General features: G+C 49.3%; 1 protein-coding gene and 1 long non-coding RNA gene across 2 annotated transcripts in view; one reads left to right on the top strand and one right to left on the bottom strand.

The window, feature by feature from the left end:
* LOC138924100 (uncharacterized) overlaps nucleotides 1–14,499 on the top strand; it is an 80,127-nt gene that overhangs the window by 50,307 nt on the left and 15,321 nt on the right. The window lies entirely within an intron of this gene.
* On the bottom strand, nucleotides 774–13,852 carry CD2 (CD2 molecule). The gene is made up of 5 exons (NM_001085434.2): nucleotides 13,724–13,852; nucleotides 13,277–13,582; nucleotides 8,940–9,173; nucleotides 4,757–4,879; nucleotides 774–1,494 (listed from the first exon to the last, which is right to left on the bottom strand). Exons 1-5 carry the CDS (start codon nucleotides 13,782–13,784, stop codon nucleotides 1,175–1,177), a joined length of 1,044 nt encoding a protein of 347 aa, NP_001078903.1. The 5' UTR covers nucleotides 13,785–13,852; the 3' UTR covers nucleotides 774–1,174.

Genomic DNA, 14,499 nt, shown 5'->3' on the forward strand with positions numbered 1-14,499 from the left:
GTTGCACTCATCATTATCCTTCTAATTAACCCTGGGTGCTAAAACAATAGATGCTCAGGTTCAGAGGAAAAAGCAGTTCAACCCTCAGTGAGCTCTCACAGGAAGTCCTAAATATACATAGACTTTGTGGTCTAGACCTCAGAGCTTCCTGCCAGGGCCTGACAAGGTTTAGCAAATCTAAGAAGCCAGGAGAAAGCGAGCGGACGGGACCACAAACACGGCACCAACATTTCAAAGCAGGTGCCTTCTCACTGTCTATTGTTTTAGAACCTTAACTGAAAACTTTTTTTTTCTCCCCACTTCCCCCAAAGTACAGCTAGCAGGAATGGGGTTTGACCTTTTCATAATGGTCATTTAAGACACTTAGGATTTGATTCGACCGAATTATCTCTTGCCCGACCTTTCGTGTGTCGTCTGATAGGCTCACGGCACCTCTAGCACTCATGGGGTCCCCTCTTTCGAAGTCACCTCTGCAGAGCATTGTGACCCTGCCTGAACAGTCAAGGAAGTGAAACCCAACGATTACGTTTTCTGGTGCCTCTTGTTGAAGTTTGTGTATAGAGGTTTCAGTTCATGATACAAATCTACTAGCAGGTTGTGGGGCTAGCTTTGCAGCTGAGAACTGGGGAGCATGTTTTAGTTGCTGTGGTGGGGATGAAGGTGGCCCGGGTGAATGAGGGTGACCAAATTTGATCCTTTGTCACACCAACCAGCCTCTTTCTCATTCGTCAGCCTGATGCTGGGCTCCTTTCTACAATGAGTGGACACTGGGGTCAAGTCAAAGCTTTTATTTTACTTCTACTCCCGAGACACTGGGCAAGTGTCCACCAGGCACATGAGAAACCCAGGAGTCTGTTGAGCAGGCTGGCTGCTTGCAGTGAGACCCAGGCACAGCCATCGCTCGACAGCTCACATCTGCACGTGATCCGAGAGAGCGAGGAGGCCACCTCTAGGATTTTGTGCTTGGTCGCCCAACAACCTAAACCTTGTTTTTCACTTCCTGGCGTGGTGGAGATCTATGAGGAGGCCACAGACTCCAGACTCCAGATTACACCATGTGGCTGAGTTAGAAGGTGCAGATGTGGCTGTGGCCCACGAGCTCGGGAGGCAATAATGTTCTACTGGTGGAACACCCTTCATTAGAGGAAGGGGACAGCTGTGTCAGGAGACAGAGTTACGAGTTTTCTGTGGCCCCACGGGGAGGTTTTGGTTGTACTCGAGGCCTGGGGAGGGGAGGGCCTTTCTGCTGGTGAGCTTGTGTGCCCGGGGTAGGAGCTGGCCTCTTCTGCTGCTGGTGCTGGACACGGTGGCCAGGAGGAAGGGGGCGATGACCAGGTACCTGGGGGCGATGACCAGGTGCCTGGGGACGATGACTAGGTGGTGGAGGAGGCTGGGATGCAGCTGGATTTAGAGGAGTTGACCCTGGAATTTGGTGGGGCTTCCGGCCCCTCTCCTCGGAGATGACTTTGTGGGCTCTTATCTCCAGCTCTTCATCTGTAACAACAAAAGCTCTAGAGAGTTCATCTTGGCAAGAGACAATCAATGGAATGATTTATTGAGTATCCCTCCTATGGACAAGGTGTCGTGCCAGCTGCTTTGGGGGATGTGATAAAGAAGCAGAAGCCACCTCTACCCTCTAAGGGTCCCAGGTCTTGTATGGGAGGCCCACTAGCAAGGTAGAGTGAGAGCCCAGGGCTTTAGAGAGCTCTGGGAGCCAGAGGCAAGGAGACATGAGAGGAGGGCCTTGGGCTCGAGTCTCCCCGGCACAGAGCAGACACTCAGACCCCAGAGCCCTGCCACTGTGTGGTCCTAGAGCCCACGCCCTGAGAGCTAGCCCATCGTGGTGGTTAGAGCCCTTGTGATAGGATCTGAGGAGTCAGAGGGGACATTAGTAACTCCCTTCCTTCCGATGGCTTTCTCCATTGATCTTTCACTCAGTTCCGCTGTAATGCAGCCCACATTCCGGAGAGGGGTTGGAGCACATCCAAGGGGCATTTTAGTCCTCAGAAACTAACTAGTTTCTCATAAATTCATAAGCAAGCCCTGTTTTCTTGGCTTGGAAGGAAAACAAATGCTCCTATGGTCACCCCTCTGGGATTCTCTGTTTTGTGTGACTGCAGTCCATCAGGACAGGCCCACAACTCAGAGTAATGTAGTTTTCCTTTGCTATTTTAAAATCACACAGGAAGTCTGCAAGACGCTCAGCTGCTGTCGGCCTGGAGCGCCCCGCTGGCCCCGCTGGCCTCCTTTGGCCTGCAAGTCAGGTACTCCGGTCCTTGTGCCCAAGGCCATCCTTGCAGCGCTCCCGAGGGAGCTAGGAAGAGGACGCTCTCCCTGGGGTGACTGGATGGCCGTTCACACTGGTACAGGGCTGTGCGGCTTAGGAAGCATCACCCTGTGACTCCAGCTGCTGGAAGTCTGGCCTCAGGTGGCTTTGAATGTGAAATCAAAGTCAAATGATGTGGTTTTGACATGCGAGAGGCCAGCGTGCTCTAAGCACACAAAGTAAAAGGACACAGAGGGGGAAAAACATGTCCTCCATGCTGTCCTTGGTGCCCCAAGGGAGCTGAGGTCATGCCAGAGGGCCATGGACGGGACTTTGACCCTCACCCCAGTTCCCATCTGTGGGACTTGGGAGAGTCCTTTTTCGTCCCATACGTGGCAAGCCTGGGCTGGCCATTTGTTGGCTAGTCTGTTCACCCACCGTTTTGTTCATTTGTTCTTTGAACATCTATTCCCCATCTTCTAGGCATTAGGTGCCATTGCTAAGTGGCAATGATGACTGAGACACACTGCCCTCAGAGAGCCTACAGTCAAGTAAGTGACACGAACTGGGACTGTAAATCACAATGTCAGTGTCTGGGAGGAGCCCAGGGTCCCCAGAGAGGTGCAGACCAAGAGCCCCATGAGTTCTGGGAGGAGGAGTGGGGTGTGGCCGGGTGGCTGAGACCTCAGGCTGGCTTGCACAGATGAGGCTAACGATGGCTCTGCGCAGCTGCCAGGTCAGAGCAGGACTGTGGGCCTCAGCATGCGCACACTCCTCTGTAACTCCAGCCACCGCCCAAACATCAGCTCCAGGAAACTGCTCCAGGCTCAGTGTCCTCCTCCCTCATTCCATCTCTCGGTGACTCCACCCAGGGCCAGGATGAGAGGGAAGCAAGCAAGGCTCCCAGGCACAGCATTTCAGGAGGTCCGAACTCTCAGGGTTGTGCAAGGGTAGGCTCAACCCTCAGCGGGTGGGTCTCCTTAAGTTTTGTACCCTGGGCTCCTTGCTCACCTCACCTCAGTCCTGACTCAGCCTACAGACCAGAGGATTTGGGGGAAATCATTTAACCTCACTGAGCTTAAATTTCCTCATCTGTATGAATATTACTTGTCTCATAAGATCACTCAGAAAGTTGGACAAGATAAAGAATATAAAGCATGTATTACAGACGTTAGTGCCTGGCACAAGTGACTGCTTTGTCACCATGAGCTAATCCTCACGTTAGCCTGGTGAACTCCAGCCTGGCGAAACCAGAGATTGCCTTGTTGTGGGTGGCACGTGGGGTCCACCTTGGAAGAATATGTGATCTTTGACCATTAAGTGATGGAGAAAGGGGCTTTGCAGGGGGAAGGAGGTGGAGAACAGCCTGAGCAGGGCTCAGAGGTGAGGAAGCCGTGGGTGCCTATGGGACTCAGCAAGCAATTCTGTTCCACTGTGGTGGGAGTGTGCAAAAGATGGTGGTGGAAGCATGGGGCCATGCTGGGGGCAGTCGTGTGGCAGGACATGGGGCTGAGGGGCAGTGGCTTGAAGGAGACCCAAGGAAAGAAGTCTGAAGTAAGGAGGCCAAATCCCAAGGTGGCCCGAGGCCACCACTGCCTGGGGAGGTGCAGACCAGGTCCTTCTGGGTAGTACTGGAGGCAGCTGGCATGGGCGTGCTGGGCTTGCTCTAGGCACAGACCCAGAGCGAGAGGGCCCAGCCCTGCTGCGAATGTGAGATTGCACAGAACCCGAGGGGCCGGCCCACCTGGCTGCTTGTCCTGCTGATGGCTGAACGCCCCCTGCTGGACCCACCTGCAGTGTGGCGTCTCTACACCCCCATCACAGCGCCCGTAGAGACACCAGGTGTGTCATTATCTGAACATGCCACCTTGGTGGCCTGGATGCTCCTTGAGCCAACTCCCTACTTATGAGCATATCGTTTTCATTCTTGGCGGGTTGTCGGACAGGCCTGATTTGAGGAAGAAACAGTCCCAGCCCTAACACATCCCCTCTGAACAGCAAATCGGAAAAGGCGCTGTGACCGCTTGGTTTTAGAACAAAGTGTGTTCCCATGAGTCCCCGATGCTATGAAATGTTACGATGTTCCTGGGTGCTTGGTCCTCAGCACACCTTGGGCCATCCGCTCAGGAGAGCACAAGATGTTTGTTCATAGAAATGGTGTTTTGAAGCTAATCTTTCTACCCACGTAGAGTGGCTCACTCAAAATACGTCCACACAGCCTTCCCCTGCATCGGCCTCAGCTGGTGGATTCCAATGAGGCCGACCTGGATTCAGCTTCTCAGAACTCCCACAGTGTCACCACTGAGAATCTGTTTTTCAAAAATCAAGCTAACCACAAAATGGAACAAACTGTAACCGCCACTTACAATCGTGACATTCTGAAACTGCTCGTCTCCATTATTTTCTTTCCAGAATCAAAGTGTCATCTCCATGAGTTGTGGCCATGGGGATTTTGCCCGGCCCATGGTGGGACAGAAGAGAGGAGCTTACCATTTCTCCGAGAGTTCTGTTTTTTCCTCTTGCTGATGTAGAAAATGAGTAGTGCCAAAAAGACAAAGAGGATGATGCCGCCTCCACAGATGCCACTGATGAGATAGATATCCAGACCTTTCTCTGCAAGAGAAACAGAAGGGGGCTGGCGGGGGCGGGCCTGGGCAGAGGGGCATCTCGTCTTCTGGCCAAGGGCTCCCACCTCCCACATTATCAGCTAAAAGAGCCTCATGAGACTTATCAACCTCATAAAGGCCAGGCTCATGGAGGGCGATGAACTCAGCCAATTCGTGAAAGGGCGCAGTGTCCAGGATAAGCCCCCTCAGAAGGCTCCTTAGGGAACTGCTCTCCCGGCCTAGAAATGCCTGATTCTTCATGTGCCAGGGCACCGCCTACTGCCGCCCATGGGAAAGAACGGCACAGCACTTTAGATCTGAGAAGAGGTTTAGAGACAATCTAGTTTCACCAACAGGGCCCAGAGAGGGAGGATGAGTTTGCCTGAGGCCACACCGCATGTGTGGCTGAGTGGTTCTTTTAAGCAGCCCATGGTCTCGAGGTTGCTGCAGTGTTTATCCAGCTTCATCTCTGGCTGCCTTCCTACACCACAATTTTTTTTTCTCACCCTCTTGACCAGGCAGTTTCTAGAGACTCAGGGTAAAAGTTCCACTTGTTCAGCCCAGCCCCCTGACCTCCCAGTAAGCACCCCCTCACAGGTGTTTCCTGGCCTGTGAGAGAAACTGAGACACACGGTGAGTTAGCAGCAGCAGAGGACTTCATCTTCAGCTCGCAGAACTTTGGTCACGTAATGCAATGAAGATGACAGGGACTCAGTGTTCAGAGAAATGGGTTTGAGTGCAGGCTTTCCTAGGCAAGAGCTGTAGGACTTTTGGCAAGTTACTAGACCTCTCTGAGCTTGTTCCTTCCGTTATCAAATGGAGATAATGAAACTTATGTCACGGGTGACTGTTGGAAGTTAATCAGATAATAGATGTGAAAGTGCTTTGTAAACTGTAAAACAACACAGAAAGGTAAAGTCTTGCTCTTAGTAGAGCTCTGTGCACTGGCATTTCTGGAAGCTGTTTCCAGAGAGGGCCGATGGGCTGTCTGCCCTTTGTGAGCCAACGGCAGTTAGAGAGGCAGCAGCCTGAGCCAGGGGTCAGGGGACTCGGACACCTGGAGGACAAACTATGAGCCCAGCCCAGCATCACAAGGGAACCTTTCTTCACCCAAACATCCCTAGGAAGATTCTATTATACGTGAAGCCCAGGAGGGGCCCAGGGAGCAAGCCAGAGGCCCAGAAACCCAACTGCACAGTCTTGTAGCCTGCAGGGGCTTGTTGATCCTTGCTTTCTTTCCTCACGTCTCTCTCTGACCCATTCTTTGCCTGCCAGTGACACACCTTTTTACGCTCTGGGGAGGAAGCGGTTTCCACAAGGAGAGGCAGAATCCTAAACTGCTGTGAAATTGGGCCAAGCGAGGATCTGGGTCCTGGAAGCTCTGCCGGCCTGGAGGAAGGGCTGGGGCTGCTGAGTCTACATCTGGCTGAGCCAAGGACTTCCCAGGGCCTCATCCGGGTGCATCAGCGCAGGCCTGGAACAAGCGGGGAGCACGTGGCTGAGCTGGGCAGCCACCAGCTCGTCTTCTCTCGAGTCCTCACGCAGGGCGGCCACTCCCTTATCTTGGGCACATTGAGCGAGGTGGGAACGCCTCCCACAGTCTCTTCGCAGGTTGTCCAGTGCAGCCCTCTGGGGTGCCTGGTGGTACTTTCCGTGGGAGAACGTTCCAGCTTGTCTCGGAAGCAGCTGAGTCTCTGTCATTCAAAACTCCATCTTCACAGTCTCTAAATCCAACCACACTCCTCTCTGCGCTCGCTCTTGGAGATAAGGCGCCCGAAAGTTTATGTGGTAGAGTCCTCATGTGTCCAAAGCTGCTGCTTCCTCCTAGTAGCTTGGTTCTCAGTATTTACTCACCTTTTCTGAGCCAAATGGTTAGTCTGATCATTGCTCCTCTCGGCCCTGGCCTTTTAGGATGAAGTGTCCGGATTCCTTTCAGTCTTCCAGAGCAGTCTGCTCCTCCCCAATCTCCCCCGGGTGTTCCTCCCGTCTCTTGAGTGGCCCTTTTGGGGCCAGCTCCTGCTCTGCACCACAGAGTAAGGGACATGAACGTTCCAGTCTTAGAACCTCAGCTTTTCCTGCGGCTCCCCCTCCTTCCCTCCCTCCCTATTGCACCACATTTTTATACTGGTGGGATCTAGTTATAATAAACTTGGAGTTGCGTTGCCAGATAAAATGCAGGATTCCCAGTTAAAATTGAATGAAAGAACGAATAACTTTTAGTATAAGTATGTCCCATGCAACATTTAGAACATATATACAGTCATGCACTGCAGAACGACATCTTAGTCAACAACAGACCACATATACGACGGTGGCCCCATAAGACTGTACCATGTAGCCTAGGTGCGTAGTAGGCTATACCCTGCGGCTTTGTGAAGTGCGCTCTGTGATGTTCGCACAACCACAAAATCGCTTGGCAACGCAGTTCTGAGAACGTATCCCCGGCGTTAAGTGATACATGACTCTATACTGTCTTTTTATTTGTTATATCTGGCAACTCTAATCAAGCACCTCCTCAAAGCGGAAAAGAAGGTGGGAAGTCAAGGAGAGGCCGCTTCATTCGCTGTGCCTTCGTTATGGGGGCACGTGGAGGGACGGCTGCGGGGCAAACATGACAGGGTGAAGTGATGCTGGTCTGAGTGTGTGGTTGGCAGACTCTAAGGTGACCCCCAAGGGTCTCTGCCTCCTAGTGTTCCCTCCTTTAGGTAATCCCCTCCAGCTGAACATGGACTGGACTCATTGAGTTGTTTCTAATCACTGGAACGAGGCAGAAGTGATGGGCTATATATCACATCTGAGATCAAGTTATAAAAAGATCCCGGCTTTTGTCTCAGGCACTCGTTCTTGCTCTCTTAGATTGCTCTGAGGGAAGCGAGCTGCCATATTGTGAGCAGCTCAATGGCCCACATGGCTGAGCTTGGACATGAGTGACATGCCTGCAGCCCCTATGAAAGACTCTGAGCCAGAACCACCCAGCTGAGTCCCTCCCAGATTCATGATGCGTGGAAACCGTGCGATAATAACTAAATGTGGGGTAATCAGTTATGCAGCAATAGATAAGTCATTCAAAGCATATGCAAAAAAGCCTCACTTCTGACTTCACACCAACTCAGGGCTGCTTCCTAACATCACTGACCAGCCATAGTTACTGTAGAAACTCAGGACCTCTGGCCAAATAACTGTTTGTACTCAGTTTCCCTTCAGGGGGTTTGACCAGACAGCACTGGAAAGGTAGTCAAAGAGTATCAGACTAGTAACTCTTGGGGATCACAGGCCTCATTTTCTTTGTGGACCAGGAGGCTGAAACCCAGAGACAGGGAAGGAATTCTGGCCAAGTTTGCACAGACCCAAACTAGAAGTCCAGGCCTCTGGCTCCCAGAGCTCGAGCACTCTAGCAGGCCAGCTCTCAAAAGTTAAGTCTAGGGGTCATGTCAAGCTGGGACACCAGAGAAGAGCTTAGACTCTCGGAGCTTCTGGACTTCCTCGTGCTGGCGCCAACACCGTGCTGTCCGCTCTGTGGCAGGAGGAGCATCACCTCACTGTGTCCATGATCCTCCCTGGCCTTGAGCCTTCCCCCCCCCATACCCCTAACTCCTGGGTTTCCACAGTCCTTGTACCTTTGCCTCTGACAGGAAGTGCTGGCCGTCTCCCCTCCCAAAAGGAATCTTGTTTGCTCCCTTCTCGATCATTACCCTGTGAGTCGAAACCGTGGTCCCTTGGGCAAGTCAGTTTGCCTCTCTGGGAAATGGGGGTTTGCATGAGGTAACCTCTACAGCTCCTTCCACCTCTTCAGTTTGGCAATTCTTTCTCCCAGAAGAGGATCTTTTTAACTGCCTGAGGTTAAATCATGCTGGGTGGGAGCAGGCCTGAGGTGGGTAACTACAGAACACCATCTACTCGAAGGCTCCCCTTGAAGGTTCCCTGGAGGTGTGTCTTCAGTTCTCATCCTGAGCCCAGGCTGCCTCCCAGCCCAGGCACCTGAGCCCTGGAGTGGCCCGTTGCCGTGGGCCTGGCAGAAGGTGTGTGTGATGTGAACTTGGGACGTCTGACCAGCGCCCGCCACGCACCTGTACACCTGATGACCACAGAGCTGCTTTCCTCGCTGACTGTGTTATTGGCTGTGCACTTGAAGGACGCAATTTGGTTGCTGGCCCGCTTGTATACGATGACTTTGCGAGGACTTTTTTGGATCATTCTCCCATTTAGATAGAGTTTTAACTCAAAGTCAGTTCCTTTTGTCACCTCGCAGGTCAGGGTGGTGTTGGTGCAGCTCCAGGAGATATTAGGTTTTGAGACCATCTCTGAAAAGAAAATAAAGATCCAATTCATGTGAGGCGATTTTCTGATTTTAATAGATGTACCTATTTATAGAGGGGAAATGGAATCAGTTTGGGACCAGGGAACAATTTCAAAGACCCCCTAGCTATTTTCAAAAATCGTTTTTATTTTATTTTATTTATACAGCACACTCAGAACAAATTGATCTCCGGTAAAGTTCATAAATACATTATATCAGCAAAAAATATATCATACCAAGTGTTTATGTGCTGTTTTCTACCTTAAAATGTTTTCACTTACATGATACCATTTAATCCAAACAAACAGAGAGGCTGATATTTTTTTTTTCCCATTTGCAGATAAATGCCCAGGGCTCTGAGAGAATAAGTGGGTGGTCTAAGGGCCCCCACTAATAAACGGCAGAGCAGGACAGCAGCTCACCGTTCCGCATCCAAGTTCGATAGTACGGGTCAGAGGGTGACCACATCCTGATCCGCACTCACTCAGGAGCTGGAGGGAGCACATTTCGAGAGCAGCCAGGAAGCCTCCCCTGAGGCATCCTTACATGTATGGCCTGGGGCCTTGGTCACAAATGAAACCCTCCTCCCTCAACCGCCCATCAGGGTCCTGGGAGCAGAGGGCCGGGTGTGCATCTCAAGCTCTGGAGCACCAGCCCCGATCTCCATCGAAAGATGCTTGGCCACCCACTCTGCCCTGCTGGACCTCATCTATAAGAGAAGGATAAGAAAGACATGCCCCATGTCACAACAAGGACAACATGTGACAAAGCCCTTGGCAAATTGTTAGGTACTGACGTTATTGGTGATAGTCGGTACATTCATAATCATAAACTCCCTGCCTCTCCTTTTCTGACATGATAAGATTCAAAGGCTGCATCATAAAAGAAAAGGCCTTGGCGTCAGACAGGCCAGGTCCAAACCCCACTCCACCACTTCCCAGCTGTGTGACCAGCTCCTTTTTCTCCTCTGTTCTTTCCCTCATCCTTTATGCTCTTTCCCCGGACTTGCCACCTTTCTCTCTCAGTTTCTGTCCACTCATTGTGCAGATGGCAGGTTATTTTTCAGTGATCTCCTCCCTCCCTGACTCGCAGGCAGTGACATCTTCTCCGTGAACTTTCCCACCAAATTTCGTTTCTGTCCCAATACATAGGCAAGCAGAAATTGTTTCCTTCCCGTCCTGGGCATCTGCGTGACCGGGAATGAAGAGGATGGAGAAATATGACCATACCAGACAGGCTCAGTGCGCAGTCTAGGGGCTGAGTCAAGGAGTTCGCTTGCCTTTTCAAAATGGAAATATTCTTTTTCTCTATTTATAAGAGTAAGATCCGATCATTGTAAAAATTGATAAAATAAAAAACACGTTTCAAGAAGATTAAAAATCACTTGCAATTCCACTACCCAGAGTCAATAATTATTAATGTTTTGATGTATATCTCAACCAGATGTTTTCTATGCATACGTACACATATAAAGTTTTAAAAACTAAAACTGGATCATACGACTTTGTAGTCTGCCTTTTTTCTTTACTGATCTATTATGAAATTCTTTCCTTTATGAATATCAATAAATATATATCTCCACCATCTTTTTAAATGATGTGTTCTTAATTTAAGTAGTAACTTACTGCTGGGGGCTTTTAAATCTTTCTCAGGATTTCACTAATGTAAAGGACACAGGGGTGAGCAGCCTCTTGCGGTCCCAGCTTTGTACAGATCCTCTCTGTAAGAGAGCTTCCTACCAGAGGCACAGCCGGGGCAAGTGGGGCCACAACTCAGAGATGAGGACTCCTTAATTCGAAGTTGCTAGGATTAACTCCTTCTCCACTAACATCTGCTCTTAAGGGGCTTTCTATTGCCTCTCCAGGCATTGGCAGCAGCCCTCACCGTAAGGAGATGTGGGTACCAAGACTGAATCTGTGAGAAGCTTGGAAAAACAAAGAGATGGGGGAGGGCATGGGCATTGAGCAAATAGGTACTGTGCCCCAGGAGAGAAGGGCACCTTTCCTTAGTTGTCTCATTGAAGCCCTGTCTCACTGAATATCCCACGGAGTTATTACTATGAAAATCAGATTCAGAGCAGATAGAGAATTTGCCCTAGGCCATGAGGCAAGTAATGGTGACCGGACCACAAACTGAGTTAGGATGCTGTGTGACATTGACTCACGCGTGCACACACACACACACACACACACACAGATAGGTGGTTCTTATGTCATGGAAAGATCTCTGTTATTTGGCCAAGGAGTGTGGGGTTTTTTTGGGGGGGGGCGTACTGAAAATGTTCTAAAATTGATTGTGGCGATGGTTGCACAACTCTGTGAATATACTAAAAGCTATTGAATTGTACACTTTAAATAAGTGAATTTTATGGTATGTGAATTGTATCTCAATAGAGCTTTTTGGGGGAAAAAAAAAGTCACCATCCTTGCTAAAAGAAGCCCTGGTTTTGGATCCTGACTTTGCTCCCATCAAGTGGTGAGACTTTGGACAATTCCTTTCTGCTTCCTTACAGATAATTTCCTTATAGATGTAGATAATAAGGGGATAACCACAACCACCTCTCAGGATCATTGGGAGCCTTAAACAAGATCATGTCAGCCAAGCTCCTGACCCCTGGCTGGTAGCCATTATCATCACTACAATACTAAATGAGACACAAACCTGAGGTTCATGTGCAAAACACAACACTTGAGCCAGGCTGGCAGGAGTCATGAGAGCTGCGGTGCCCGAAGCCCATGATCAGGGGCCCCTTCTGGCTCCATTCTCGGTCCCACCCCATTTCTGGAAGGTACTCTCCATTCGAGGTTGCAGGACAGGGTATGGAAAGTTGTCACTTGCATGGGAGTTAACACTGCCTGGGATTGTTGGAGTGGGGCTGCTGCCAGGTCCACGTGTTGGCAGCGAACAGGGCTGGAGGGTGACCGAGGCAGGAGGGGGCCCTGCCTCTGGCGACACTTCCTGTGTGAAGCACAGAAATGTTTATTTGCTCACTGAATCTCTGGCTGTGCTCGTGCTGGGCTTCCTTCTTCCTCTACAAACCAATGCAGCTTCCTCTTTTCGCTTCTAATCACCCACTGCCAGGCGTCTCCTGGACTTTTAACTTGAATGTCCCTTCAGTTCCACTTTCTCTTTCCTCTCTCCTGCACCCAAGCCGTCTCAAATGTCTCTTCTCCACATATGACCCTCAGCATATTCATTCTTCCTTATTTTACAGGTACCCTTTAGGCTAAGCCAGAGATCACCAGCTTTGGTTGCTCATTAGAATCACCTGGGGAATTTTAGAACCTACTGATGCCCACATCCCATGCTAAAAAATTCTGATTTAATTGGTCTGGGCTAGGACCTGGCACCGGCAACTTCTAATAGCATCTCAGTTGATTCTAACATGCAACCAGGGTTAAGAATCACGAACCAGCCCCTCCCCACTTCGCTTGGACTATAGCAGGGCTTCCTAGCTAGTCTTCTTGCCTCCATCTTCAATATCCACTCTTGCGCTCCCAGTACATGCATAGACATTTAAGGCCACACCTTGTGTATTTTCTACAAATGTCAGCAAAAATCATCTTCCACCTTTTATCACTCTGATGTTGAGCAGATCAGAAACAAAGCCTGTTCATCCTTAAATTCATTATTTCTAGCCCTTTCCTGCCATATAACTACTCCTTCAGGGCATCCTGGCTTGAAATTGTCTCTAGATGGAAGACCCACTGCTCTCCAGTCAGCCTCCCCCTCCCCGCCTGACTCCTAACTCACCCCTTCGTCATCCACCTGGAATGGGCATCTTTTTCTTCTGCCCACCTGGCCCCCTCCTTCTGATTAATGCCACCTTAATCCAGGTTTTTCACTCAGCCCCATAGCCCTGTAACCACTGAAGAGAGAGTTCTAGGCAGATAGACTTGAGGGTCTATCAGCTGTGTATTTCCACACATGTGGATTCCATCTCTCCCACAGGGCTGGCCCTCCACTGAGGCAGGAGTGATGCATTAGATTTCCTTTAGGACTCTGCTGAGGCCGAGGTCAGGCTGGGGACATTCCATAAACGCTATTTCCCAACCTGCTGAACAGCACCCATAATGAGATGGAGGAATTTAGGGAACAAAGACTTACCTAGAAGGCTCAAATGAAATGTTTCCTCCAACACATTTTTTCCATCACTATCATATGCGTCTACCTTGTAGGTACCTTCATGAATTCTCTCCAGATGTTTAATTTTCAGAGTTCCATTTTTTAATACCTCGTATGTTTTATCTTTCTGGAAAGTCATACTGCCATTTTTGAATTTTGCAATCTTGGTTTTTCCTTTGCTCCATTGTATATCTTCTACATGCTCACTCATTTGAAAAGCAGGAATGTCCAGGTTGATATCACGTTCCAGGGCACCCAAGATGGTGATATTCTTTTTAGAGACTGCACCTATAAAAAGCAAGACAGTTATGAGGTCTTGAGACTCACTGGCAGGAGAAGCTGGGCTGCAAAGTCTTGACTCTTACGGTCACTTCGGGGTCTCCAAAGAAGCTTCTAATGGTGGCAGTGGAGGCCCACACACCAACTTACCTTTGGAGGAAAAGAAGAAAATCAAAAGGAAGCTGGCTAAGAGTTTACATGCCAGATTCATCTTTGGGGTTAGTTTCCTTGTTGTGATTCTGAGCTCTTCTTGCAAAAGGAATTGAAATAAGACTGGCGGAATCCACCCCCTGAGAGCTTAACCACGTGCCTCTTTTTTTGCTTCTTTTATGGTAGCATAGAAAGCACACACACACTCAGCAAAACGACCCTGCTGATGGGCTCCTCTGCCAAAGCAGATATATTTATAATTGTGTGTTTTCTTATCACATTTTAATCCTCACAACAACCTTGGGTGGGTTTTGTTATCCCCACTGAAGAGATGAGAAACTGAGAGGCTAAGTAATTCCCTCTGGATCACCCTTTAGTTAACAAGGGGCCAAATTCAACCACACCGCCCGCCTTGTATCCATTCAGCTATAATGCCTCTAACAAGACCACACAGAAGTATAGGGAAGCATTCATGAGTGAATTGCAGAATACAAATGTTTATCCTATGATTACAAATATTGGAAAATGTATACATGTGAAATAATTATGAAAGTGGATTTTTCTCTTTCTCAAAAGGTGTTTTCAATATTCTGAAATTGTTTTTATGACGCAAAGAAACAAATATAAATTTAGTCTCATCTGTAAATGCTTGAAATCCCCAAATCTTATGTTTAGCATACATTTTACAAGGCTATTGAAATTCACGGTTAGGCAAATTAAAACTTGTTCCAAAACAAACAAAAATGCATAGAGACTGTGAAATACTATTGAACAAC

The sequence above is a fragment of the Equus caballus genome, chromosome 5 (assembly GCF_041296265.1).
Source record: "Equus caballus isolate H_3958 breed thoroughbred chromosome 5, TB-T2T, whole genome shotgun sequence".
NCBI classification, from domain to species: Eukaryota; Metazoa; Chordata; class Mammalia; order Perissodactyla; family Equidae; genus Equus; species Equus caballus.

What these genes read in the sequence shown, in the direction of transcription:
- CD2 (NM_001085434.2), bottom strand. Translation starts at nt 13,784, where the DNA reads ATGAATCTGGCATGTAAACTCTTAGCCAGCTTCCTTTTGATTTTCTTC. An exon ending in TTTCTTCTTTTCCTCCAAAG is followed by an intron (nt 13,583 to 13,723) that starts GTAAGTTGGTGT and finishes TGCTTTTTATAG; the next exon opens with GTGCAGTCTCTAAAAAGAAT. An exon ending in TGTGGTCATCAGGTGTACAG is followed by an intron (nt 4,880 to 8,939) that starts GTGCGTGGCGGG and finishes TTTCTCTTGCAG; the next exon opens with AGAAAGGTCTGGATATCTAT.